This window comes from Psammomys obesus, unplaced genomic scaffold (assembly GCF_907164565.1).
Source record: "Psammomys obesus unplaced genomic scaffold, mPsaObe1.curated_primary_1811, whole genome shotgun sequence".
Lineage (NCBI taxonomy): Eukaryota > Metazoa > Chordata > Mammalia > Rodentia > Muridae > Psammomys > Psammomys obesus.
The window spans coordinates 23,256,824-23,280,446 of NW_026596109.1; the positions used below are offsets into that span (position 1 = coordinate 23,256,824).

The following is a 23,623-nucleotide window of genomic DNA, read 5'->3' on the forward strand; positions in this document are numbered from 1 at the left end:
AATAATGTTGGTCTGGACCAAAAGAGGTATGCACTTCAGCTGCTCATGCCCTAAAACTGGAACTATGCAGAGGTCAGCAAATCTCTTACACAAAGATAGCACACAAATTTGTGAAACATTCCATATTTCTACAGGAAAAAAAGTTGACTATGTCTCCAAATCTAGCACAATGGTTTAGTGTATATCGTTTGTTGCCTAACAAAAAAGCAACTGTTTATGTAGAATCCAGAAACCACCTGAGCATGAAAACTCACATGAAACTGGGGAAACAGGCAGTGCTACTCCAGAAGACTATTTTCCAAGAAGGCAGAACACACAGAGCCTTACACCTACTGTATAATAGCAAATGTGCTGTTTTACCTCACTAGACTAAAATTCCTCTATTGCAACATACTATATTACCTGATAAACATCAGTGCTAAAACACTCCTTAATCTGGCTTACAGAGGACAGCGTGTGTCCATCAGCCTGCCCTCTAAATAAGTATGTTTGTGCCCACAGACCAGTGTTACTATCCGTTTCTGACAGAGAAGCTTCTTTTTGCAATGGTCAGCAGTAACTAGAGACACACAACTTGTCAAGGTATGGAAAATAACTGTCTGTTTAATGACCAACCATTAATGAGAAATCTATATGACCTTCCTCCTCCCCCTCACCAGCCAAGGCTCAAAACTATCACACAAGTAGGGATAGAAACAATGCAAGGGCTGAAGGAAGGGTAGGTAATGCTGACTCTCAGGTATGACATGGCTGCCACACTGCTGAACTCACAGGAACTGTGACTGACAGGACCTGCAAAAGACTAAGCTAGTCAATGTCTGTCATGATAGGGGGAGGAGCTCTTGGGGCCTACCCTTCCTGGAGATCTAAATGCAGTAATGGTTGGTAGTGGAAGGAGAAACATTTTCTCCAAGGATGTAGCCACTGATAAGGTGTCCAGTGCCTGTAAATAAACCCTCAATTATGCTGGTAAACAGCCCTTACCAAATTCATCATGTTACCAAAAACAAAACAAGACATAAAGAAGAGGCAGGGCCAGTGGGAAAAGGAAGAGGATTACTGAAAATGAAAGATACAAATTGTTTAAGAAGACAGTACTAAAGTATTATTGCAATGTTTCCTAACATTTTCGTAGCATATTAAATTAATCAATGGAACTTCAAATGAGAAAGGAACTATATAATTTTAGGCAAAGTTTACTGTAAGTTTTACTTACAGTAAAACTCTGAATACCTAAAGGCACCCCTTTTCCAAGTCTGTTTTTCTCAGTTCTTTCTTTCAGCCAAATTCAAAGAGCTCTGAGATGAGCTGTCAGTTCACGTATCACTGAAATAATTTCCATATGGGTAGGTCCAATTATATTTCCGATCTAGCCTAAGAGCATATTGCCAGCCCCCTCACAGGTAAAATGTGCTGGTAATTACTCTTGTACATGTGGACATATTTTATAGTTATAAAAAGTCACATGAATTAATAATAAATCAGTCCATACTTACCCTTCCCACCTACAAAACATTATAAAAACTTGTTTTACACAACTTTTTATTGATTTTTTCATGTAAAAATACTGATATGTAAACACAAACTCCCTTATCATTTCCTAGAAATATATATCAAAATAGCTATAGTCGTGCCCATCGTTTTAAAACATTTAAGCCAGGGCTGGGAGATGCTTGGTGGTTAAAGCACTAGCTGTATAAGCATACAGACAGGAATTTGGATCCACATAAATTCCAGGTAGGCACAGTGTCCCATGTGATTCCAGCAGTAGAAGGCAGAGAGGAGATCCCAAGAGCAAGCTAGCTCTCTAGACCAGATGCATAGGTAAGTGAGGGTTCAAGCGAGAGATCCCGCTGAAATGAATAAGGTGGAGAAAGATCAACGACTCCTAAAGTCAACTGGGGCCTCAACTCCCACACACATCCATACACACACAAGCACAGAGTGTCTGCAGGCACATGTTAACGCACACACAGGAAAACGTACCCACCACACACACACACACGAGGAAAAAGAGAAGAAAAAGACTTGAGCCAAAAAGAAAAAAAATTCTGAAATGCAGAACTGTGAAAAGACCAGGATGTTGGCTAGCAAGAAGCCTGGGATCAGGCAAGCTCCGGAGGCTCAGGGATGAGCAAAGAGCTGTGGGATACAGGAGCTAACACACTAAGAAAAGCTAAAGATGTCCGACAAAATTACAGCAGCTCAGTTACAGGTTAGATGGGGTTTTATCTGTAATTCAAGAATCTGGGCCGAATCTACCCTACACAATAGAATGAGAGTTCCCACTGAGCAATGACAGAATAATAGGTTTTCCAAGGTAGGAACAGGAAACAGAATAGGAAAAAAAAAAAAAAAAAAGCAAGGAGGGGGCCCCATATCGAAGGGTTTGGAGAAAAAAAAGGGAGTAAATGATGTAATTATATTATAATCTCAAAAAATAAAAGAAATATTTTTTAAAGCTGACTAGCTTTAACATAAGATATGGGAAAAATGTGTTGTTGTTTGTCATTTGTTAAGGGGGCTGGCAAGAGTTAAATGGGACTACTTCATTATCTGCTCTGGGGGAAAATAAAATCTCTTTTCAAAATAATTCTTCTATGAGGAGGATTTACTTCTTCCTCTAAGTTTCAGTTAGATTGCACAATTTTACATGTGACTCAGTTTCAGTTTAATCAGTCAGGGGCTAGCATAGGAGCCCAGTTCCAGTAACATCTCTGTTCCCTCCTTCCACAGAAATGACAATTACTGTGAAGTTTACAAAGAATGTTTAACACCAAGAACTTAGAAAAAGAGATAAGCTCACACAAAGTATCTCAAGATGAAATATGGTGCTATAGACTAGATGTTTCTGTCCATAAAGATTCACATGTGAAAAAAGGAAAGAAATTACATCTATCTGTGACCAAATTTCCAAATTTGTTGATACTTTGATCTTGAACTTTCCCAGCCTCAATTATGAGAAAAAAAAATGTTTTCTGCTTAACCTGCCCACTGTGTAGTAGCAACAACAATCTCAATAAAGTTATTAGAAGTCATAAATATGTGAACACAGACCTTATATTGGTTACTTTCCTGTCGTTCTACTAAAACATCAAGGCCAAGATAGCTTACAAAAGAGTTTAACTGGGCTTATGGTTCCAGGGTTTTAGAGTCCAAAGGACAAAGTGAAGGCAAGGCAGCAGGAGCAGCTGAGAGCTCACACCTCAAACCTCCCACAGGGGGCAGAAAGTGCAAAGAGGATGACTGGAGACTTCTGAAACTTCAGAGTCCTCCCCTGTGACACACCTCCTCCACCAAGGCCACCCACTCCAAATCCTTCCAAAACAGTTCCACCAACTTGGGACCGTGATTCAAACATATGAGCCTATAGGAGTCATTCATTCAAACCACCACAGACCTGCAACACATATTAAAATATGCAGAGACCTTAGTGGGATTCTTTTTCTCCAGCCTCCATTACTGATGCAATCTGAACCTGAACATTCTTATAAATAAACACATCAGGACAATAAACATGGTTTCTTTCAAGATAAAAGACAACGGTTGAGGAAAAACTGGACTTCTTGGCTTTGCAAGGTCCATTCTATTTCAGAAGTTGTTCGTGCCATAGGAAACCCAACGGTAAAAGAAATGGTTCCTTGAAGAGAAGCTGCCTCTGGTTCTGCTCAGATAACTTTTTCCCACCAAATTTTGTGATGAAACACTGACCAAAAGCAACTTGGGGGAAAAGGGTTTCCTGCAACCACCCTTCCACATCATAGTTTATCATTAATGGAATCCAAGGCAAACACTAAAACAAAAACCATACAACGATGATGCTTACTGGTTTGTTCAGCTGGCTTTTATATACAGCCTAGACCTGTCTACCCAGGATTGGTACCAGCCATATCAGTCAGTGTGCTGGATAGTTTTGTGTCAACTTGACACAAACTAGAATCGTTAGAGGGGAGATGTCTCCTCTGAGAAAATGTCTCCATAAGATCAGGCTGTAGGCAAACATGTAGGGCATTTTCTTAATTAGTGATTGGTGGGGATAGCCCAGCCCATTGTGGATGGTGCCATCCCTGAGCTGGTGGTCCTGGGTTCTCTAAGAAAGCAGGCTGAGCAAACCACTAGAAGCAAGCCAGTAAGCAACACTCCTCCATAGCCTCTGTATCAGCTCCTGTCTCCAGGTTCCTGTTCTATTTGAACTCCTGTCCTGACTTTCTTCAATGAACAGTGATGTGGAAGCATAAATAAACCCATTAGCCCCCTGTTGCTTTGGTCATGGTGTTTCATTACAGCAATAGTGACCTGAACTAAGACAACCAGCAATAGGAGCGGTGCATGCCTTTAACAGCGTGGTGCAAGCACTCAGGAGATCCTCTCTTCCCAGGTGACTCTAGTTTGTGTGAAACTGATGAAAACTAACCAGCACAATGGCACTATAAATGCAGCTCTGCCTACCCTATTAGAAAAGCCCTCCAACCCCAGAGTACATCTTTTAACAATTACTCACCAGATCACCGTTACCATTAGTAATTACAAAGTTTCATTTCATGCTACAGTGGTTAATAAAAGGCATTAATTGTGTCCCACTCATTTCTCAATTTCCACAGCCTAACAAAGTATCTCACCTAAAACTGTTATCTTAAATTCCCATGACAGATTTATTAGAACAGTCCCCATTAAATCAGTTCCAGCCTGTAGTGCTCATTTTTAAAACTCTACTTTATTTGGAGTGTTTAGGCCTCAACCTCCCAACCTACATAGGAGAGAGAAAGTTAGTGGGGAGACAGGACCCCATTACTTCTCCCAGCTATTTAGGGTCAATGAATTCTTTTAGGGCTCTATATAAATCTCCATCAAAAGCAGACACAGCTAGCAGTCTCCATGAAGCCACTGTGCCCCAAAGCATTTCTTTCCATCTGTCTGCTCCAAACCCCCACACCATCCATTTCTCTGGCCTCTCCACACTGCTACTCGCCACACGCCACCACCAAGCCACCACCTCTCTTTCTGGGCCCTCAAATTTATATCCTTAGATCCCTAGACCATGCCCCTCTCTGTTCCTCACAAGGCAGGCTGTTACCAGCCAGCAAAAGCTATGCCCCACACAAGACAATGAACAGGTGTGGAGAAACTATAGCCCAACAAAAAATCCCACACTTGGGATTAAAACAAAAACGTATTTATACAACATAACTGAGAAACCAAAACTTCCATTATACCAGTCCTTCACTCTTCACCTGGAAATCCTATAATCTCACCCTCAACCATCAAGTAAAAGTGAGTGCGTGCTATCTCAACCTAGAGTGTGGTGCTTGCACTTACAGTTGTTCAGTAGGAAATACTACAAAGTAACAGAAAACCAAGTGGAAACAGAAAGAACCAGGAATGAACTAAGTGTGGATAGCATTCCAGTATAAAAGGGACAGTGCTCAAGAACAAAACAAAAGCGTCAAATGAGTAAAGTGGTTCAAGGAGTTAGTCATAGTCTACTGAAACCTAAATGCTTTTGGACCCTGTAGTGGCTAGTTTTACGTCAACTTGAGACAAGCTCGAGTCATAAAGTTAGGAAGGAGCCCCAATTGAAAAAATGCTTCCCTAAGATCAGGCTGCAGGCATCCTGTGGGGCATTTTCTTAGTGATTGATGGGGAAGGGCCCAGCCCATTGTGGGTGGTACCATCGCTGGGCCAGCAGTCCTGGGTCCTACAGGAAAGCAGCATTCCTCCATGGCCTCTGCACCAGTTCATGCCCTTTGGGTTCCTGCCTATACTGAGTCCCTTCAACGATGGACTACAATGTGGAAGTGTGAGCCAAGTAAACCCTTTCCGACCCAATTTCCTTTCGGTCATGGTGTTTCTTTGCAGAAATACAAATCCTCACTAAGACAACCCGAAGGCATTATATTTCTTTCTCCAAATAGTACATTTTCCGAAAACAAAACTGAATCCACGTAGAATTCATTTACTAGTTACATAAAATTCTGAAGTTAGTTCATTGGTCTGTTCCAAAGCAGAAAATTCTGAAGTTAGACCAACAACATATTCATTGGTTTGTTCCAAAGCATGACGCCTTTTTGTATATCCACACAAAACAAATGGAGACTACGGCAACTCTCTTATCAACTTTGATTTTTAATGAAAGCTCCTGGAGTTGCTTTAGCTGCTAACATTCTGCCTGAAACAACCAGTGTCTCCCAACCTCCCTTGGAACGAGTTAGCCATAGCTTTATCAAGACGTTTTAAAGCGCATCCAGCTTCCAAAAAGAGATTAGTTAAAAAAAAAAAAAAAACAAAAAAAAAAAAGTCAATGTTCTCGAAAAGCAGAGAAAAGCTAGACCCGTGTACTACAAACTCCTACAAGGAGTGCGCAGACAAATCTGACTTTACTTTGGGAAAGTCTCAGTGACGCGAACCACAAGACACTCCTCCCTCAACGACACTGTGGCATCCACATGCTCCTGGCACTAACAAGGGACCGGCCGGCTGGGTCTGAGCCGGGTTACGTGCCGCACCCTGGTCTGGACCCAATAAGAAAAAGAAGAACCCTCGGGCCGAGCTCACCGGTCTCTGGGTCCGGAGAGCGCTCAGGTGTGCCTGCCTTGTCGCCTAGCAACGGCGAAGCTGTCCGTCCTTCCGGACGCGTCAATTCCTCCCGCTTCTGACCGAGTGGGTTTTTAAAAGGTTTTGTTTCCGGGTCGAGAGAGCTGCACGCAGCGGAAGGGCTCTCAGTCTCGGGTAGACTTGGGCGAGGATAACGTCTTGGTGGAAAGGCGGGTGTCGTCGCTCGGGGCTGTTTCTCCTCCCTCTAGTTAACGCCTCCCCTCCCGCCAATTGCCGAGCGCCATCAGGCAAGCGGCTCAATCAAAGCACCAACCCTCCGCTCACAGCCGTCCTCCAATCCCAGAGGCTCGGCCCCGGGGACTACTTTACAGTCCGCGAGGAGCGCAGGAAGAAGGGGCTTTCGGGAAGTGTAGTTTAGAGCCGGCAGGAATGCACCGAAGGTGGGCGCCGGAGAGCCTCCGCAGGAACTACTCTTCCCAGAAAGGGCGGGGCCCTCCCGCCGAGCCTTTTCTGGCGAGTACGCGCTCACTCCCAGAGTGGTTCCGCTGTAGAGGTGACCTGACTCCCGGAGCCGGCCTTTGCAGGTGCAGAAGTCGACCTTGCAGTTCCCAATAATGGTGAGTGTGGGCTCCTGAATCCTGCAGCAGCTTGGGCCGCTCGGCCCCATCCTGTGCTTGGGGCACTTTAAACGAGCAGTAATGTCAGGGCTGTCCTTTGCGCGGTTTGCAAAACCCGACTCATCCTTCTGGACTGTCGCAGTAACCCAGTAATGGGGGAGGGTTCCCTTTCATCTGGGGGCTCTTAAAAGGGCTTCAGAGAATCCGTTGTCCTTGGAGAGACACATCTCAATCCTGACTCGTGGCTGAGGGCCAAAGATTTCTCCGAAGGACGTTAAAGGATTTGATGCGGGGGTGAGATTTGATGGGAGGGGAAGAATTAGATCCTAACCTCTATTTTGCCTTTTAAGCTCTTGGAAGGAATGGGCCTCCGAGGTTGAGGCAGTGCCCAAGGTGATCCCAGTTTTCAGGAGACATGTTTCCACCATAGCTAATTTCAAAGAAAACAGATGTTACTGGAAACCTATTCTTGATCTCCTTTTGTAATGCCAGGACCCATTAGCATCACTAGCCAAACAGTTAGTTCAGATGGTCTTTACTATTCTGTCATGAATTCCAGAAGACCTTCCAGCAGATGTAACGCAACCATCTTGCTGAGGCTCTAGATCGCTCTATCTTCCTATCTTGTCTCCAGCTGAAGGGGGAGGGGGAAGCGAGAGAGCTCTGACGTAGGAATAATCTGCGTACTCTTTGAAGGTGACATTTACCACCAGACTGGAAATTGCTACGGCACTTTAGAATTTATATTTTAAAAATACATTTTCTCCTTTAATCTCAAGATGGGGAGTGTGAGAAAATATTTGGATGAATTGGAAATTTTGCAGAACCGGAAAAGACATATTTTCAAGCAAGGACAAAAAAATTCCCTTAACCTCTATAAGAGACCTAAAGGGGAAAATTACTAATTCCTAGTAATTGTTGCCTAGATATTTGAGCACATAAGTAGTTATTTAAATTATGGCTTAAGCAGTTTCTGCCATAATAATTTTATTCATAAAACGGGGGTAGGTATCCAAGAACTTCAGACTTGAGGATTTTAGACGTAGATGAGAACCTTTTTTGAAAGTTATCTTAACCAAAACCCCACTTCAATACTAAAATGTAGTTTGTTGAGAGCCAGAATACAAGTTGTTCAAGGTCACAGGTTTGCACCTGAGGTCTCTTGCTCTCCCCATTTCCCTGGATTGGGTTGTGCATTTAACAAGTCGATTAGCTGACGTTCCCAGTTAGGAGAACCCACAACGCCAGCACTGGAACATCTGATGCTCCGTGCCTCATCACTCAGAGCGTTGGAAGTTTAAAGAGAATTTAGAGGTTGTTTCATCTTAAAACAGCCTGGGAAGGTCATCGATTTCCCAAGGTCAGGGAGATTCAGGGACCTGGTTATAGTGTTATGTTTGCTATACACTAGAAGGTCACATCTGTGCCAGATGACGTGAGATGATCCAGGTAGAGGAGTTCTGTCATGTTGGCACTCATGTGATTCAGAACTGTCTTGCCTCCTGAGAAGAGTATATGAGCAAATTACTGGTTTACAAAAGAGCTGTCAGTTTTCGGGGTTGTGCATGCCTTAAATTCCAGGGCTCTTGGAATGCAAAGACAGAGAAGAGCTCTATGATTTCAAAACCAGCCTGGGCTACATACCAAGTTCCAGGCTAGCCAGGGCTGCATAGGGAGAGCCTGTCTCACAAAGAATGAAAAGAGCAGTCTTTTTTAAAAAGCCAATTCAAAACCATTTTTAAAGGAACTCTTTGCCATTGTCCATAAGGGCGTCACCTCAGAATATCCAGAGGAATCTGGATGACACCTCTTGTGTTTTATATTGCAGAAACACATATAAACTAAAAAGTTAAAAAAGGAATGCTCTTCTGTGGGATAACAGAGGGAACGCTTGGATTCAAGCCTTTCAACTAAATAGCACATTCTTAAGACAGCCTGGATCTGCAGGAAGGTCATTAATGCCCTGCCAAGAGAAGCCATTGCTTTTTTGGATCTTGGCAGAATGCCCAGATATCTGAGCAGAGAATAGTAACCTGCATTGGCACTATTACATTATGAGAAGTCAGTGGGCCTTTCCTACCATCCTGCCTTTCAACCGCAGTAGTCACAAGAAAGCAGGAAGAACCAAACCGGTTTTTGTTTCCCTCACCTACTTCTTCATCAGACATTCAGATACTAGGTTGGCATGGAATTGCCAGATGCAGAAGGAAACTGCTGGAGTAGAATCAACTGTTGATGAGTTAACCACAGCCTCTTCACTACAGACTGACACTGGAGCCCATTACTCCCTCCTGAACTTTAACTAGACTTTCCAGAAGGTTAAACTTTGAGACGTGATTAGCGGTTTCCCTTCATTTTGTACTCTAGCTTGCTTTATAGTGTTCGAGCTGAAGTTGGGGGCTTTGGGCGGTGATAGTCTTCTGTTTTTGGATTGCAGGCATTTGCCACTGTGCCTGGATAGCAGTGTGGTTTTGGTTTGGTTTTGTCTTTTCTTTACACTTACACTTTAGTTTTACCCTTATGTTATTCATTCAGTAAATACATGTTGAAACCTGTATGAAGAGTGCAAATTTTAGTCAAAGGAAAACCACTCTTAGAGGAACAGCACACTCTAGCCAAGTGACAGACGTGTAAATATATAACTGCAGGCGAAAGCAGTTTCCAAGAACCCACACACTCAAATAAATAAAAGTAATGAAAATATTTAGAAGTTGTGACATAATTTTACTTATTACAGCTAAAATATGGCCTCAGTTTCCAGCCTTCTCAATACACACATATGTATAAAACATCTTCACTTTTCGAAAGCATTCAGTCTACTTCCAGCTGTGTTCACTTCAGTCTTTATGGTAGCAGTATTTAGGCAATCCAGCTATTGCTTAAGCAAGTACTTGAGTTCTAGCTGTGCAACTATTTTTATCTATAGTTGGGATATAGCAGTGAGTAGAATTCTGATTGTAGCAAAGTCTCCCCCAAAAAGCTTTTCTCTTCTCGTTTCTTAACTTCAAAAGGAGAGGTGACAAGATGAACTACATATACAGGATTAAAGGTTTGTCTGTAACAGTAAGGGTTTTTGGTGATAACATCTCAGAACACAAGTATTGTAGAGCTATGTATAACAGAAAGTAGCCATGTAAAATAGTGTGGTCTAGTCACACATACAGTTTATTTTAGAGATACGTTTTATTAAGTACATATTAATATGGATACATATTTTTATTAAAGTTAGCTTCTTTAGATATTAAATTTAATGTATCTAGAGATGTAGAAAAAAAGAGAAATTCAAGGATCAAGATTTTTCTCCATAGATTTCTGGGGTTTTATCTTTTGATTACATTTTTCTACCCTGATTCAGGGAATGTTTTTGAGAAAGAAATGCGAGTAAAACCTGCTGTGATCAGATTTATTTCTTTATAACAATACTTATTTACTGAATTTTCTTTTGCCATCTGTGGGTACCAAGCTACCGGTGCTGCTGATGTCAGGCCATCCATCTTTGCGTCTCAGACAGATGACTCACCTAGGAGAGGGAGTCTAAGTAAAAAGAAACAATGTTTCTGGCCCCTGGCAGTTTAGCGGAAGGAGGACTGGATGACAGAGTACAACACAGTGCTCAGCGTTGTCAAGGAAGGGAATGGTTTGTCTTGGTTCTGTTGTTCTAGATTTACCAAGCTTAATTTAGACTTTTTCCATTACTTAACCCTCATTTTGAATACAGTTGTTATTTTAGTCTGTGTGTTTTATTTTATTTAGCTTCTTAACTTGTAAAGCTGCTTCTTTCTGTTATATAACTATTGCATGTTTTTTCTTTTTTTAAAGAAAATTCCCTTGATTTGCATAATAAGGATTTGTGAGGACCTTCCGGCCTGCCAGGGTCTATATCACTACATAATATGCATATGACATTGTGGGCTTTTTTTTTTTTTTTTTTTGACAAAATGTCCCCCAAAGATGGACACATTTGCGTAAGAAAGTCCAGTTCTGCACTTTGTCGCCATATGCTGAGAGTGAAAGACGACTGGTCAGTACGCCACCTGAGGACATGTCTAAGTTGCTTAGTTCCTTAGTATATGCTGTCTTTGCTAAAAACAAGCGGTAAGCGAGTCAGGAAGGGACCTTAAGGTGTCGTGACTGCTTGGAAAGCATGCAGTGCCTTCTCAAGGTACACTGCAATAAGCTGTGACTGGGTCTTTCTCGTTACAGTCTGAACCAATCCGAGTTCTTGTGACTGGAGCAGCTGGTCAGATTGCATATTCGTTGTTGTACAGTATTGGAAATGGATCTGTCTTTGGTAAAGACCAGGTAAGGGCATGTCTACAAACCTTGGCACTGTAGTAAAAGAATGTTCTTGATAAGGTTCTGTGTTTAGTTGCAAACGTTGAAGGACTAGGCGGCCCCAATAAATGTAATAAGTCCTTTGCTCTCAGTAGAAGCCAGTGAGGCATTTCTAGGCTACCCTGTGGGCACTGAAATAACTATAGCCATCAGGTGAGTGTGTCACTAGTGACAGTGACTCTTGAGGAAGTGCCTGTGAGAAAGTTGTAGAAAATGTCCTTTCTTCCCGATGATGGAGTTTTGAGCCCAAATGTCACATGAGAAATCTACTCCACAGGTAACACCCTCCCCCCAATCCTAGCAAATCTGATTTATGTACACTAAACTTATTTTCTGACGTATTTGTTAATTCTTTCTCTTGACCTACAAATAACTGTATTTTCCCTTCACGTCAGCTACACTAGTTAGCTCTCTGAAGGAAATCGTACTTGCAGCTACAGAGAGCAAGCTGCGGCATCTCCCTTTCACAGTTCTGACTAATTAGTGGAAGCTAAACTTACACGAACAAGAACTGGGGCAGAACTCTGTGTGAGAGGGAGTGCCATAACCTAGGCCGTCCTTGCTCTTTGGCAGCCCATCATTCTCGTGTTGCTGGATATCACCCCCATGATGGGTGTTCTGAACGGGGTCCTGATGGAACTGCAAGACTGCGCCCTTCCCCTTCTGAAAGGTGAGTTGGGAAGTCAGAGAAAACAGATCGTACTTTGTATCTTACCAAAGGTGGGTTTTTTTTAGATTTGGATTTTATTGTCAATTAGAAAGTGTTTTGTTGTTGTTTGAATTACACTGCTTTTAAACAGGAATACCAACAGTAAGTGCAAAAGCAAGAAGCAATCAGCGGCAAGTTGAGGGCTTGTTTTCCCTTGTGTCTGCATATAGTTTATAGTACTAATTAAATATAGTATGCTCAAGGATTGTACCTCCGGGTTTTTTGCATTGTGCTGTTATTAGAAGTCTATTTAGAAGGAGCAGAAGCACCCTGTAACAGAAAGTGTTCCAGGGGTGCTCTTGTGCTGCTCGAGGCATTAGCTGATCCCTTGTGTACTTCCCTTTCCTCTGCCAACCACTGGGTTGAGAGGGGTAAGCTGCCTTTATACTGCCCAGCCTAGGGAAAACATGAACTCTGTCTAGTGAGGCATTTCCTAGAAAAGTGGCTTTCCCATCCAGATCATTTGGTTATGTGGCTCAGAACTTTAGGGTCTAAAAGAATACCTGCTGTGCCAGGCTTTTCTGCTGGCTCCTCTTCCATACCCAGAGCCCTTTCAAGACAGCTTACTCTGTTGCATTTCTATTTCTATCCCCTTTTCTGCTGTGTCCCTCTGCTGTCACTAATGTGGCAGAGAAGGGAAGGCTTGACAAAGAAGGATGTGTGGCTAGAAAAGGAAGACAGACAGTTTTTCTTTTCTTGTGTTCCTCCATTTGGGGACTCATCAACCTGACTGACTCGGGTTTACTGGGCTAAAACGCTACAGGTGGAGGTACCGGCTCTCGGCCATGGCCTTTTTAATGCACTCAAAGGAGAGTGACGCTACGTGTTCCTTGATCAAAGAACAAGTTCTCTGTGTTTGTCAGATGGACAGTGCAGCATTCTGGTTGAACTCTGAACCGACCTCCCTATCTGATCATGGTGGTGTTAATTTCCTTACGCCACAGTTTCTTCACCTGTGAAATGTGAAGATTACGTTTGCTAGAATACAATCCTTCACATTATCCCCAGTATAGTATGCCCCAGTAAACATTATTTTTCAACTGTGCTTAGCATCTTAACCCTTAAAGTAATTGCATTCTAAAGGTTGGGTGAATTTGTTCTTCTTTTCTGTTATCTTTGGTAATAAATGAAAAAAAAAGACTGTATCATACATAATTATGTAAATGATAAAAGCTACAAAGTTGTTTTAATTGAGTTAATTATGGAGGTAAGAAATGCAAAATAATTATTGACTTTCAGCCATGTCCCTGTGGTGGGGCGGGTGGACAAGTAAATGTATTATCTTGTTTTTTGGCTTCTGAAAAGTGTGTCAACATGAATTATGAAAATAAACATGTATACAGTTTGAAAGATCGAATATGAAAAGGGAAACGTCAGACTTGGGCATTTAAGTAGCTCTCTGTGTTGTTTTCCACATCCACAGATGTCATTGCAACAGACAAAGAAGAGGTTGCCTTCAAAGACCTGGATGTGGCTGTCCTCGTGGGCTCCATGCCACGAAGGGAGGGCATGGAGAGGAAAGACCTTCTGAAAGCAAATGTGAAAATCTTCAAAAGCCAGGGTGCAGCCCTGGAAAAGTACGCCAAGAAATCGGTTAAGGTGATTAGCAACATATTTTATGGGTTTTTCTGGTGACGGTGGTGCTGGGTGGTGCTGCTGGGTTTTGTTTTGTTTTGATTTTCAAACTTCTGCTTTTGATGTTTAACTGCCAGAATTGTATGTGTTTGTTTCCGGTTCTATACAAAGGTCAATAAGTACAGGTAGACCTGGAGGGAAGAAGACACTTTTCCTGTGTCACTGTAGAGTACTTGAGACTGTTAGATTCACTTGTGTGTTTTGGAAGATGGCTGCTCAATGCCTTTGCTCTCAGTCACTGGAGATGCAGCTTCAGCATGTTCATGTTTTCCAAATGGAATTGTTACAGTTTGTCTGTTAAACTGAGTTGGCATGACTTCCTCTTCTCTCTCTGTAGTTTGTTAATATTCATTCTAAATTTGTCTTAATATTCCAAAACCAATTTTCACAAGTGACCTATTTATAATATTTCATAGTTGTCTATATTTTTGCTTACTGTAGATTTCATTTTAAATAGATAATTTTTCTCAGTAATCATTAACAAAAAATAAGAACAACTAGGAATACACAGGTCTCTTGGTAAAAGATTACAGACAGAGGTGGTCAGGCTGGTAAAATCTGGGCTGACTGGATTTGTGGTTCTGTTCACATGCTAATTCCACCTCTGCAAAAAAGGACTCTGGTAGGGAAAGTACACACACACTGGGATACTCAGAGCCAGTTTGTGCTTGCAGGGGCCAAAAGAGATATGTGTATTTTTTGACTCATTAGATTTAGAGGAATTGTGAAAATAATCTGTATTTTACGAACTATCCCAATTAAGTGTTAGGATTAGGCCATTTTAAGAAATACTTACAGGTGTAGCCCATGGCAGTTCAGTGTCCAAGTGGGTTACATAGTAATGGGAAGAGGGACTGCCTCTGACATAATCTGATTGGCCTGCTCGTTGATCACTTCCCCCTGAGGGGGGAACAGCCTTATCAGGCCACAGTAGAGGACAATGCAGCCACTTTTGATGAGAACTGATAGACTAAGATCAGAAAGAAGAGGAGAACCTCCCCTATCAGTGGACTTGGGGAGTGGCATGCATGCAAAAAGGGGAGGGAGGGTGGGATCGGGAGGGGAGGAGGGAGGGGCTTATGGGGGGATACAAAATGAATAAGTGTAATTAATAAAAAATTTTTAAAAAAAAGAAATACTTAATTCACAAAAACAAAGATGAAGCTTTAGATTTCTTCCTTTTTGTGGCAAATAAATGATCTGTCTCCATAGTAAAACATAAAGATGTAATTTGGGCATGGTTGGTGCATGCCTTTAATCCCAGCACTTGGAAGGCAGAGGCAGGTGTAGCTCTAAGTTTGAGCACAGCCAGGGCTACACAGAGAAACCCCATCTCAAAACCACCACTACTCCCACCCCCCCCCCCCCCCCCCCCCCCCCCCCCCCCCCCCGAAAAAGAAAGAAAACAAAATAGGTGTGTCCCTTAGACCTTGATCTGGCCAGCCGGAAACTGACCTATCACAGAAATCTGAAATATAGGCACCTGTCAAACATGCTGCAGGACAGGTGTCAATGTGTGCTGTGTCTTCTGTGCCTTCCATCCAGGTCATTGTGGTCGGAAACCCAGCCAATACAAACTGCCTGACAGCCTCCAAGTCAGCCCCGTCCATCCCCAAGGAGAACTTCAGCTGCCTGACTCGCTTGGACCACAACCGAGCAAAATCTCAAGTAAGAAAAGTGGCTTTTAAAACTTAGGATTTCGGTTTTGAAACATTTTTCTTTTACTTTTAAAATAATTAAATGGTGGTTTGTGCATTTGTTTTTGTTGAGCAAGAAATTCCTTTTTTTTTTTTTTTTTAATTAGGGAGTCTTTGAATCTGTTTTCTAAAGGCCAGAGGCTGGTCTTCTTCCTTAGTTTTATCTTCACCTAACCAATTTTGAACCAAGTATGACATAGATAGATGATAGATAGATAGACAGACAGACAGACAGACAGATAGATAGATAGATAGATAGATAATAAATATATATATCTTCAATTATAATTCAATACAGTTGCTCATGTTGTCTCGCTATAGTAGCTCAAAATGAGTTACAAATATAATAACACATGACACATGATTTAGTTTAATCATGTCATAGGTTGTAGAACAAAAGGCTGAGTGGTGTGTGTTTATGCTTCACTTTTCTCTGCAACTAATTTTGTATTTAATATTCAATTTTACTTTTAAAATATTTTCTAAAATTATCAAATTATTCCTTATCTCTTGGAGGCTTAGATAAAGATGTCAAAGGAATCACTGACTATGAGATTAACAATAACTTTTCAAAACATTGCGGGCTAAGCCACACATTCTGGCTTCTGTGGCTTTCTCTTTTCTCAGGTTATGATGAGCACTGGGCGCAGTGGTGCCCGTCTAATCCCAGCAGTCAGGGAGGCAGAGGCAGGCGGATCTCTGTGCGTATGAGGCCAGCCTGGTCTACAAAACGAGTCCAGGACAGCCAAGGCTACACAGAGAAGCCCTGTCTTCAGCGGGGCAGGGAAGAGTTATGAAGAGGTTAGATTTCTCAAGGACACTCCACTTTCATTTTTCTCTAACACTATCTTGTCCAACTTGCTTCAGCCACAGATCCTCGCTTCTGTGGGAATTGTGCTATTATGTTAATTTTATGAAAACTTTTTTAAACAGAAAAAATGTATGAATTTAAGGTTAAAAAACACTGTCTAAGCTTAGAGTTGACCCTTTCACCTCCGGAATATCCAATAAAAGAGAAAATGATTTACATTTGTTGAGTTTACTATAAGCTTTGTGCTTTATGTAGTTTTTAATACTTGTGGTGACTGTGAAAGGCATTTATTTTGCTTGTTTTATAGATAAAAAACGTGAGAGGCCAGGGAGCCTGGCCAGTATCATAGAGCTAACTAATGATGGAACCTTGTAGATTCACCTGAATATAAACTAAACCCTTGTATATATTCTAGGCGGTGATAGCGCGGTGCTGTTACATAAGAAAACACAGGAAAGGTCCGGTGCTATCTCTGTTTTCATTATGAAGAGAGAGCCATACGGTAGAGGCCTTCGACAGCCCAGCCGACTTAGACAGTTATTAACTGTTTGGTGTGTGGTGTGGCAGCTGGGAAGGGATAGGATTTGACTGAGTTAAGCATGAGGGACAGCATAGGGGACGAGAAGTTTGCTGCATTGGTGGCCGCAGGCTGACCGGTGAAGCCTTCCTTGGTTCCTGCAGAGAGTGGTGAGGTGGTACTGGCAAGCCTGCTCCGTGATCTTCTTGGGAGCAGCAACAGTTGGACATTCTGCTTCTACGAATGTCACAGAATGTCACTCTGTCCTAGTGCTTGAAATAGTTTCCCTTGTGGGGATAAAAGTCATGAATGAACCAACAGTGAAGTTTTCGTGGTACACCACTTTTGGCACACAGTCTGTTACTCACAGCCTTTGGCTGGGCAGTTTCAGGATTTCAGTATGTCAATCTGGCGTAGGAAGAGCTGTCAGGAGTTTTTGAAGAAGCATGTTCTTCCTCTTATAGAAGTTGTTATCCAAATGAGAAGTAATTGAACCCAAAATAAACTTTTCCTGTAGGGATCGTGACAGGTCCTCCGTGATCTGTTCAGACAGTCAGAAGCTTCAGTCACCTCGCGACTGACTTGTCACCTGCCAGCTCTCCTGTGTGAGGTGCACACCGCATAGCGCACACGCACACACAAGGACTTGGCAGTGCTGCCGCTCGTCAGTAGGGCTGGAGGATTAGTCAGACTTTAACAGACGTGTGTGACAAACGTGGAAGGGCCTAAGGAAGCAGTTATCGTCTGTGTGATTAATTTCAGCCTGGCTCAGAAACAGCATCTGCGGGGCACAGGGTGTCTGTCCTCAGTTGCCCAAAAGATTATTAGCTCAAGAGATTCCAGGATGAGCAGAGCATGGGTAACATGAACAAAGGGAGAGAGGGAACCTACGGGCCTCAGTGAGGAGAAGCCTCAGGCACTGGTCCTCACAGGGTTGGAGTAGTTAAGAGTTAAGTTCTTAGTATACTCTGGGTTCTTACCCAAGGTGTAAATATTAGTGTATCATAAATGTATCAAATATTTTATTATAAAAAGGCTGAGCAGATTGTGTGTAGCTGTAGGCTAACACAGTGTATGAGCTTGAAGTGTGCCAGGCTGTGCTCATTGTGTTCTGTGTCTTCAGTGCATTTCAGCAGAACATTTTCAGCTTCTTGTTAGTTTATCAGAAGGTGACCGTTCCGCCATGAGTTACATCACAAGCCTCCTTATTTTAGCTCTCAAACCTATAACATAGGGGCAGGCAAGTTTGGTCACGTGATTCCCTTCTAATACCAACATCTCTAATTATGACTAATTGAAAATTAATTCATATATTGTACATAACAATAATTTCACCAAAATAGTATGGCTACACGGAAAGTATGTGACCAGAGTGAGCAGGTGGCATCCGTGTCAGTGGTAACAGCGCTCATGTTTATGTATTAACAATCTGTTCAGCTGTTGGTCAGTGTCTATGCTGATAATCTGATCACAAATTGCAGGATGCTCTCTGCTCTTCGATACTCTACAGTGTGATGTTTCAGGTTCATAGTTGTTGACAGCATTAAGTGTTTTAGGATATTGCTGAGCAAAAATATTTGCCTTTTTCCAAATCTATGTAGCTTGTATTTGCTTAATGTTTCAGAAGCTTTTTACCTTTACTTAAGGGCCTCTGTCAAACAAGTCACAGAGTGCAGTAAAACTCAGTTGTCTACCTGGTGTGTTTGTTTTAAACTGAACTAGATCGCCCTTAAGCTCGGGGTAACTGCTGATGATGTAAAGAACGTCATCATCTGGGGGAATCACTCATCAACTCAGTATCCAGATGTCAATCATGCTAAGGTGAAATTGCAAGGAAAGGAAGTTGGTGTGTATGAAGCCCTGAAAGATGACAGCTGGCTCAAGGGAGACTTCATCACGGTAAGAAGAGCGGGGCCCCTCTCCGCAGTCAGGCAGAGGCAGGCACACCCCGCTGCCGAGCTGAGTGTCTGGCCAGGGCTCTCATGGGACGCTCAAGGACAGTATATTTACACATATACATACTCTTTCGGATCATGCGAAAACATAGTTATCATCATCTGATGTGTAACGGTTGAGATTGTCTAAGTCAAAAAAAAAAAAAAAACAAACCTGAGCCATCTAGTTTTGTTTATGCCAAGATCTGTTTCTCTGTTTCCTTTTTTTTCAAAGAGGTGTTTATAACTGAATTAGGATAGTAAGGCTAGCATTGGAGGAAACTCATTACACAGTGGCTGCAGTGGTCTTTGCTGCACGTGGGACTGATGAGAATGTTGATGTCATGCTTAGAGAGCACTGTCTCTCTGCCCTCACCCAGACTGTGCAACAGCGTGGTGCTGCTGTCATCAAGGCCCGGAAACTGTCCAGTGCAATGTCTGCTGCGAAGGCCATCTCGGACCACATCAGAGACATCTGGTTTGGAACCCCAGAGGTGAGGCTTCTCCTTTGACAGCCATTCTTCCAGCTTTGTCCCTTGGTGCTAGAGTATAAAAAGAGCAATTAAGCCAGCTCAGTTCACTTCCTAGCTCACCAGTCTGCTAGCCAAGGAGCACAGGGATGTTACTTAACCTTTCTAGGCTGTGTTGTCAACTGCTACATGACATTTATCACAGGGGATTTTAAGACTTAATGGCTTACCATAGGATCAGAGTTAACCTATGGCTTCCCATAGCAGTTAAGAGTGCTAGCTTCTCTTGCAGGGGATCCAGGTTCATTCCCAGAACCCATATCAGATAGCTCACAACCACCTAAAATGCCAGCTCCACGGGACCTGCACACACATGTGCATACACAGATAGACACGTACACATAAATTTAAAAAAACAAAACTGCTTTTTGAATCCTGTAAGAGTGGTGCAGCGGTGCCCTACTCTACCCATGATCCGGAAGAGTAGACAAGGTGATGTCTGTGAAGAGGGTTTCTTCTGGCTCCTCACGGCACCTCGGCACACAGTCAGGGAAGCCACCTGTCCTCATTGTAGCGGTGTGTTAATGTGTTGTGTGAGCCGTGATAACGTGACACTTTTTCAGGGAGAGTTCGTGTCAATGGGCGTTATCTCTGATGGCAACTCCTATGGTGTCCCTGATGACCTCCTCTACTCGTTCCCCGTCGTGATCAAGGTGGGGTGACATGAAAGGAGTGCACACACATGCACATACATGTATTTTATGCCTATGTATATGTATGTACTATATATGTATATAATATTATAGATAGATTCCTTTCTAATGCCAAGTCATTAATTAAATATTGGAACTAATCTGGAAAGCCAGAGTCAGCTCTTACTACTAGACACTTTGTTATTACAGTAACTATATTGTACCCATAAATAGAATTTTATTTTCTCATAAACTCCTAGTACTCACTCAGCATTATTCTTTATTATAATTGTGGTGTGGTTCATTATAACTTTCTGTGGATTTCTTTTAAAATTCAGTGCATTTCAAACTTAAGTATCATGATATCCTTTGCTTTGGGGTTGACCTGAGGGAATGAAGGAATCATGGACATGTTCAGAAAGTTGGAATTGGGTGGCTCAGGCACTCTGATGATGTCACAACAGCAGCATCCCAGAAACTCAAAGGCTTTGTTATACACAGCCGAATAGGAGGCAGAGCGCTAATCCAGAGGTCTCTGTGGGGAACCGCCTCAGGGAGCAGTCGCGCAGGAGGAGGGAGCTGTGGTTGGTGTGGCTGATACAGCCTGCACACATCATCGGTAGCAGTAATAGGAGCAGGGGAAGGACTTGCCATTCCCTCAGGCTCTTGGCGTGGTGATGCTTATGTCACACAGGGTGCATTCACTCCCCACGCTCAAGTCTTGGAGTTTGTTAATAATTGGTATTCTAGGCCTTTGGTTGTGGAAGAGCTCATCTCTAGTACGCAGGAGACCCTGGCTGGGTTTTTAAATGGCCTGGCTTAGAGACAGGGTTTGAAACAGACGTGCTCTGAGGCGTCGCTGTAAGCTAGACTGTGCTGCACTAGAAGGCGACTGTCACTAACTGAACCTCTTGCCATTGTTCTTGAACAGAATAAGTCCTGGAAGTTTGTGGAAGGCCTCCCTATTAATGATTTCTCGCGTGAGAAAATGGACCTTACTGCAAAGGAACTGGCAGAAGAGAAAGAAACTGCTTTTGAATTTCTTTCCTCTGCATGACTAGATAATCATGTTGACATCAATAAATATCCCAAAGCTGAGGAATCAAAATGTCGTCTTTGAGCCTAGTACCAAACAGTAATAATGCTATACTCAAATTGTGAACCGAAACATATTTTAACTATTATGTGCTTCATGGTATAGATTTGTGAATGTTTATCATGCTGTTAGTGCTGCGATCTAAATAAAAATATATTCAAGTGAAAGCCTCTCAGCCTCTTTTTCCAGCTAACGCTTACTATCTTCAGCAAGCCAGCGGACTGCAATTCAGGAAAAGAACTAAAGATGGAAAATGTTATGAAGTAAAGCATCAGTCTCTGACAAGGAAATCCAATCAGTCTATTTCAAAGGGATCTCATTACTTCAATGAGTTATTTATATTTTTAAGTCCTTAAAGGTTCACTCATGTTTTACTGATAATTCAATTTTAAAAATAGCTATAAGGAAAGTGCAGGTAATCTATCTTCCTTATATTCTATAACAGAGTAATGGAATCATTAATATATCATAGCCAATAATACCATAGTGTTAATGTTTGTGGCCTATGATTATTGGAAACAATACAAAAGAAAAAAAAAAAGATTTTGAGTCAGTCTGTTTTCCATGAGTACACAATGCATTGTCTTTCCATCTTTGCGCTTTGATACATTACACATGCAGCAAACACTCAGTACTGTAACCTCAGGGCTTGTAATACCCTGTGGATATTCAAATACTTGTTGGTTAGATTCACTGTTCTCCTGTGTGTATAGAGACTGTCTGTATATTGGAGCAGAGATGTGCTCAGGATAGTGTTTCCCTGTAGTGCGCAAAGCCTGCATTCAATCCTCAGCACCACACAGAATGAGGCATGGTGATGCATGCCTGTAACCCCAGCACTCAGGAGGGTCAAAGGCCAGAGTCACCCAAGGCCACGTAGTGAGTTCAAGGCCAATTTGGGATGTGTGAAACCCTGTCTTCAAAACTTGTTTTTTTTTTAATAATAAAATGACCTATTTCACCAGCTCTAATAGGATCTGGAAAAGAAAATAGCAAGGGTTTAAAACTACCTTTAGAAGAGAAAAGTCCCTTTGGAACTGCTGTTAGCTAGAAGCATAAAACCAAGCGCTGCCAGTCTCTTTACAAGAGTGTTGGGTATGAGCCTTACAAAGGATAAAGAAAGGGCCCGTAACCTACCCACCAGTGGGAAATGTGGGCTTTGCACAACTTGCGGTTTTCCACTACATTCAACATTACTTTGTGGTCCAGGGTAATCTCCATGTTTCACTATTTAGCTAGATTCACCCCAAACCTTTTTATTCCCGTTAACAGATCCCTTGGTGATAATATTTCAGCCTTGAGCTGAACAGTTTCCAGAATAAAGTTAATACTTAATTTTCTTAAACTTGTTCAACAGAAAGATGAGTGTGAAGCACTGTGGCACCACGAGCCGAAGAGCCCTTCATCACATGTTCACAAAGTGTGATCAGCTCACAAGTCCTCTGAAGAAACTAACGGGGTGAGGATCCGTGTACACTGCCAAGAGCCTCTCTCTGACCTGGGCAGTTGGTTTCTTAAGTCAAACCTGAAGAATTAGAAGATCTAGCTCCTCACTTCCTGAAGGGGGCGGGGGAGAGATAATTAACAGAAAAACTCTTCTGTGGGCATAGCTCAAGAATAAATACTTGACTAGCATGTGGGGAAAGCAGAGGTTCAGTCCCTAGCACCCCAAAATGTTTTAAAAAGAAAGAAAGAAAGAAATGAAAGAGAAATAAAACAGAAGGAGAGTCAGAACTGTGTCTGCTGCAGGAGCAGTGTGTATTCCCAGGTCATTCGCACTCTGTGCTGCACGTGTGGGCCGGGACAGATGGTGGTGTCTGCGCAGTGATTCTTCACCTTGAAAATAGTGTCAAAAGTGCTTGTACAACAGTCTCTCTCAGAACATAGCACAGGGGGAAAAGTCACTGTTTTACACAAATATGCAGTAACTGAGAGCAGGCTGCTCTTCATAAAGGACAAGGGGAAAGCTCTGATCCTGGGGTCGAGGAGGTGGACTCTATCCTGTTGCATGGAGAAAAGGCCAGTAGGCCTGAACCAAACTTAGAGAGATATAAAGGAGCTTGCTGGTACAAACGCGTACCTTCCACTGTGGTTTTCTGGAGAAAGTTTCTTTTGAGAAAAGAAAATTTATTCTGGAGCCAAATTTTGAGATGATGGCCTCGCGACACAGATTCAGGTTACCCAAGCACCATGTCCCAATATGGCAACAGGTTCATGAACTTCCATTTTAGGGAATGAAAGGAAGCCATAAATCAAGACACTTTCAGCATAGTGGTAGAAAAGCCAGGTAAGGAGCGCCAGCAAAGCTGGGAAGGCGTTGCCATAGTTTTCAGATGCTACCTGATACCATGTTTAACTTCTGGGCTGAAAGGAGAAGAGTCCACTAAGTTACCACATCCCACAGGTAGGAGTAAGAGCATTCGTTCAGCCCAGGACAGTTATGTGTGGCCGCAAAGACAGCTTTGGATGATGCGGCTCTATTTCTGCAATACTCCAACTCTCCACAAGCAGGAAGTGTCTACTAGTGAGTCGGCCCAGATTGAACAAAATCTGTAACT

The 23,623-nt window shown here is 42.5% G+C and overlaps 2 protein-coding genes across 3 annotated transcripts in view; one reads left to right on the top strand and one right to left on the bottom strand.

The window, feature by feature from the left end:
* Positions 1-6,653, bottom strand: part of Wdpcp (WD repeat containing planar cell polarity effector) — a 245,691-nt gene extending 239,038 nt beyond the window's left edge. For both annotated transcript variants that reach the window (XM_055628872.1, XM_055628871.1), the window contains exon 1: positions 6,553-6,653. The gene's annotated coding sequence lies outside the window, so the exon portion shown is untranslated. The remainder of the gene's footprint in view (positions 1-6,552) is intronic.
* Positions 6,654-7,065: 412 nt separating this feature from the next.
* Positions 7,066-21,232, top strand: Mdh1 (malate dehydrogenase 1). The gene is made up of 9 exons (XM_055628873.1): positions 7,066-7,169; positions 11,373-11,471; positions 12,078-12,174; positions 13,637-13,812; positions 15,394-15,516; positions 18,596-18,772; positions 19,188-19,301; positions 19,901-19,990; positions 20,901-21,232. Exons 1-9 carry the CDS (start codon positions 7,167-7,169, stop codon positions 21,024-21,026), a joined length of 1,005 nt encoding a protein of 334 aa, XP_055484848.1. The 5' UTR covers positions 7,066-7,166; the 3' UTR covers positions 21,027-21,232.
* Positions 21,233-23,623: the final 2,391 nt, after the last annotated feature.